A 4,478-nucleotide genomic window follows, 5' to 3' on the forward strand; every position below is an offset into this window, starting at 1 on the left:
GGCAACTCCATTTATTTGGTTGTTTTTTTCAGGTGGAACTCTTAGTTTATTGTGCCACACTCCGAAAATAGGAAGAATGGATGAGAGAGACTTTTAGGATATTGTGCTCTATCTTACCCTTTCTATATTTTTAGCCTCTTGAAAAGCTATATATACCCCTCTATTTACCATTCTCAATAATCTCCTCCAAGTGATTAAAAAACTATTTTTATCATAGAGTGGGTGTGTGCTCTACATGTGAGACTCCTTTTTTTACTTCTCTTGAGTGTGAGTGAGTTTAAGTGTGTGTGGACCCAAGTTCTTTTGTCTCACCTCTTTCCTACTTGTTTCTTATTGATCATATCACTTTTCGCGCTATTTGGGTGCTCAAAATCACAATATAATTTGTTGGTGTTGTACCTTTTTTCGTTCTGCCCTATTATGACCCATCAAAAAGTCATAATTTTTTGCGATTTTTCTCACATCTAACACTATAGATGTGATCTATAGGGTTTGTTTGTTGGAAACCGGCTTTTGGATCATCCGAATCTGACTTGTATGCAAGGTTTTTTGGTAATAAAAAATCAATGGCTGCATCCATTTTTAACGATTCATAAAATTACATTTTTTTTGTCAAAAAAACATGATCCAAGAATTGATTTTCACTAAATCTAGCATGCTAAACGGTTCAGATCTATCATAAAGCAGTTCAAACCATGGGGCCTAACGAGAAAAGTGGGCCTAATATGTCTAGTTCTCTCTCTGTCTGTCTATATATATAATGATTTAAGGAATGTCACTTTTTCATTTTTTCTTGTTTTATTAGTTTTTACATTTTTGGAACATGTAGATGTGATCTACAGGGTGTATTTAGTATAGGGTTTAGGGGTGTTTGGATTGCCAGTTGGCTGGATCCGACATTTGAAAATGAATTTTTGAGGGGTGCTAAATTTGATGACCGTAAATGCTTCGAATTAAGCTTATAGACACAAAAAAGATATATAATTTTAAAAAACAAGATTCAAGGATTTATGCCTAATAATCGACTATGTCGAACTGGTATACGGAGTCGGACGGAGGGAGTCGAGACAACTTGCACCATGAGAGCCTAGGTTATTTATTGCAATTCTTTGTATGTTCTGACGAACTGAAAAGTAAGTACTAATCACATATAGCTTTTATGAGATAGTAATTGAAAAAATATAATTTATATAACATGTACCATATATTTTTACCAAAAACAAAATTCGAGTAACCATAAATAATCTCTATAACATGTAGGCTTGTAGAGGAGGCTTCGGAAGTTTACAGAAGTTTCGGGGGTAACCATGACGTGAGTGCTTGATTTTTTTTCCTGATAGTCCAAAATATGACTTGTCATCAACCCCCTCTCTCTTCTCTTCTACACAAGTCGGGAAGCCAAAGGGGACGCGACTGAAAAAGCTCGAGAGAGTTCTAACGGGGATTTTAAATACAACAGTGAACGGTGCAACACCAACATCGCATTCCCTCTGGACCTTTAGAAGCATCCTCTACTCGACTTTCGGCCTGAGTTCCCTCTAAAAGAAGCGGCCTAGTTTGGGTTAATTTCCCGGATCACAAGTAGAAGTCGGTGGCCGGAAAAAGTTTGAAGTCTACGTTGTGCGCGTTGGATTCCGGTGCAAAGATCGATGGTGGATTGTTACTACCTTCAACTCGGGGTCGGCCCCAGCGCTTCAGCTGATGAGATTCGGAGCGCCTACCGCAAGCTCGCCATGAGATGGCATCCTGATAAATGGACGAGAAGTAATCCATCACAGGCTGAGGATGCCAAGAGAAAGTTCCAGAACGTTCAAGAGGCATACTCAATACTGTCGGATGGAGGAAAAAGGAGATTATACGATGCTGGTCTCTACCATCTCTCAGAAGACGACGACGATGGTTTGTTGGATTTCACTCAAGAGCTGCTGTCTCTGATGGGCAACAACGTTAGAAATAAGAAAAAGAGTTATGGCCTGGAGGAGCTACAAGACATGATAACGGAGATGATGGAGTGTCAAGACTCATCAGAAGAATGGTTCAACGGGTGCCACTCAGGGGCTTGTAGTAGATCCAAGAGATCTCGAGTTGGAGACTATGGTTGTCCCAGTGCAGTCAAAAGCGGGTCTATGGACGTGGACTTCTCCAGGTTTGGGGTGTTTGACGGCACGACCTTTGTGATGTAAGGAAATTTTTGTAAACAAAAAACGATACATATAGAGGTTCCCATGTTCTGACGCTTCCTGGTTTGGGGATGTTTGCTGGGAAAAAATTAATAGTTTCAATTCTGTTTAAAATTGGAATCGGCTAATTCCCATGGTCTGACGCTTGTCTAAAACCTTGTCCATGTACCGGAATCGAACACTTCAAGAGCTGGTCCCTATAAAATAAAGTACAAAGATCACATCGAAGATGTATATCAGAGAACTGTTCATTGGTTGAAATCTTGAGAGTCTCTGTCCACTTAGATTGGTCGACCCTCGGTGTAAGGAATTTTAAGCGACCCGTCCCTTTCAACGTACATCTTTTCAAATCCCAAAACAAGAAGCAAAAGCACACTGTTCACGATACAATTTAAAAAAAAAAAAAAGAACAAACAATCTCGTCTCTCCTCTTTCTCTCTCAACACTCCCAAACCCCCACCACCGTCGCCGGCCCTCTTCGGCGAACACTGTCTCTGGCCCTCAGCGTCTCCGATCACCATCCTCTCTTGCCACCACCGAGCCCTCCTCTTTCTCTCTCAACACTCCCAAACCTCCATCACCACCGTCGGACACCCAGCGGCAGCCATCTCCAGCCACCACCGTCAGCGGCCCTCTCTAGCCACCATCGAGCCCTCGGACTTCTCACTACCACGAGTCTACCGCCGAGCCGTCGTTTGTCGGATCTTCCCGTCCTCCGATACACAGCCACCATCGAACCCTGAAACTTCTCTCTGCGATGAGACGGGGTTAAACGAATTTCTATCTCTCTCTCTGAGCTGAGTTATTGCCTTCGTTTTTGTACTGTCATCGTTTTTTTTTTTTTTTTGGATTGTTCTGTCCCTATAATATGCGGAGGAATGAACCCTGTTCACTGGTTGAACCACTGAGGGCCGTGTAATCAACTAAGATCTTACCCTCATTTTATCAGGGTCAAGCCAGCCCCAGCGCTCACCCCTAAGCCCCTTTCATTATGAAAAAATTTGCACGAACCTGACTTTCGGGTCCTTTCCCTCATCTTGTCTGGACCTCTCTCTCTCTCTCTCTCTCTCCGTAGATGTTGCAGTCGGTGTTCGAATTGGCGATCCGCTCGCAAGGGTATGATCACGCTACCAAGGTGTGTACCCGGTGAAGTGCAACCAGGATCATTACATCATCGAGTTCGGCTGGTCGTTCGGGTTTGGCCTCCAAGCCGGGTCGAAGCCAGAGCTGCTCCTCGCCATGAGCGTGCTGTGCAAGGAAAACCTTGAATCATTCCTCGTTTGCAACGGTTGGTATTTGTGTGTGCTTTGAAACTCATTTTATGCTTTACCCATCTTTTCTGATTTTTGGTAGATTGGTGAAATTATTGGCTTTTTTGTTTGTCTATTTGATTATGCGTGTTGCTTATCATTTTATTCTTTGTGTAAAGAGTTGAGTTTTTCATAGATTTGACGTTTTAGATCTAGGGAATAGTTTATATCTCTTAATTTTGGTTCGCTGGGTTTCTGCTTTTTCCAGTTTTTGAAACTGTTACACACATGCTGCAGGTGTGTTGATCTTTTATTTTTTGTCATTTGCAATACAGTTTTCTTTCTATACGGATCTAAAGTGTACAAATTTTGAATTTCAGGGAGCTTTCACCGATCAAGATTTTGCACGGCATATGGGGTCAATTATGATTTGTGATCTACATGTATGCTTATGAAAATTGCCATCTCCTAAGCATATGATATCAATTGGACAACGAATTAGTTTTTAATATCTTGGTCTTTCTTGAACTTTGATTTCTCTACCGTCGATGACTGCTGGAAGAGGATCATTCATTCAGAAATGCCAGCCGGAGGAGGGGTAACTAAAATATGTTAAACAACCAAGTATGTTTACTGGTATGGACCAAGATTTTTATATATATTTTTTTATTTTATTTTTTAAATTTTACCATGTGATCTAGAAGCCTGGTTATATATTATGTCACACGGGTGCCGGTGCGGCAAAATTTCAAAAATTTTGAACAAGGGACCCGGCTATATATATATGTTAAAAAAAAAAGTGCACAGTCAGCACAGTGCTGTGCAGCATAGTCATCACAATCATTGTGACTGTGCACAGTCTGGTTATATATATATATATATATATATATATATATATATATATATATATATATATATATATATTAGTTTTTAGTTTTTTTCTTTAAAAATGAATAAATATAGACTCGATCAACGTTGATCAAGTCCAAAACATGGATGGATTCGACTCTGGTGCGTTGACCGAGTCTGACTCTTCATTGACTGTGTC

The 4,478-nt window shown here is 40.6% G+C and overlaps 1 protein-coding gene across 1 annotated transcript; it reads left to right on the top strand.

The window, feature by feature from the left end:
- Positions 1-1,649: 1,649 nt before the first annotated feature.
- On the top strand, positions 1,650-2,183 carry LOC149834237 (uncharacterized). The gene has a single exon (XM_090009318.1). It carries the CDS (start codon positions 1,650-1,652, stop codon positions 2,181-2,183), a length of 534 nt encoding a protein of 177 aa, XP_089865444.1.
- The last annotated feature ends 2,295 nt before the right edge of the window (positions 2,184-4,478 follow it).

Source organism: Nuphar pumila, chromosome 6 (assembly GCF_984573655.1).
Source record: "Nuphar pumila chromosome 6, dmNupPumi1.hap1.1, whole genome shotgun sequence".
Taxonomy (NCBI): domain Eukaryota; kingdom Viridiplantae; phylum Streptophyta; class Magnoliopsida; order Nymphaeales; family Nymphaeaceae; genus Nuphar; species Nuphar pumila.

What these genes read in the sequence shown, in the direction of transcription:
- LOC149834237 (XM_090009318.1), top strand. Translation starts at nt 1,650, where the DNA reads ATGGTGGATTGTTACTACCTTCAACTCGGGGTCGGCCCCAGCGCTTCA.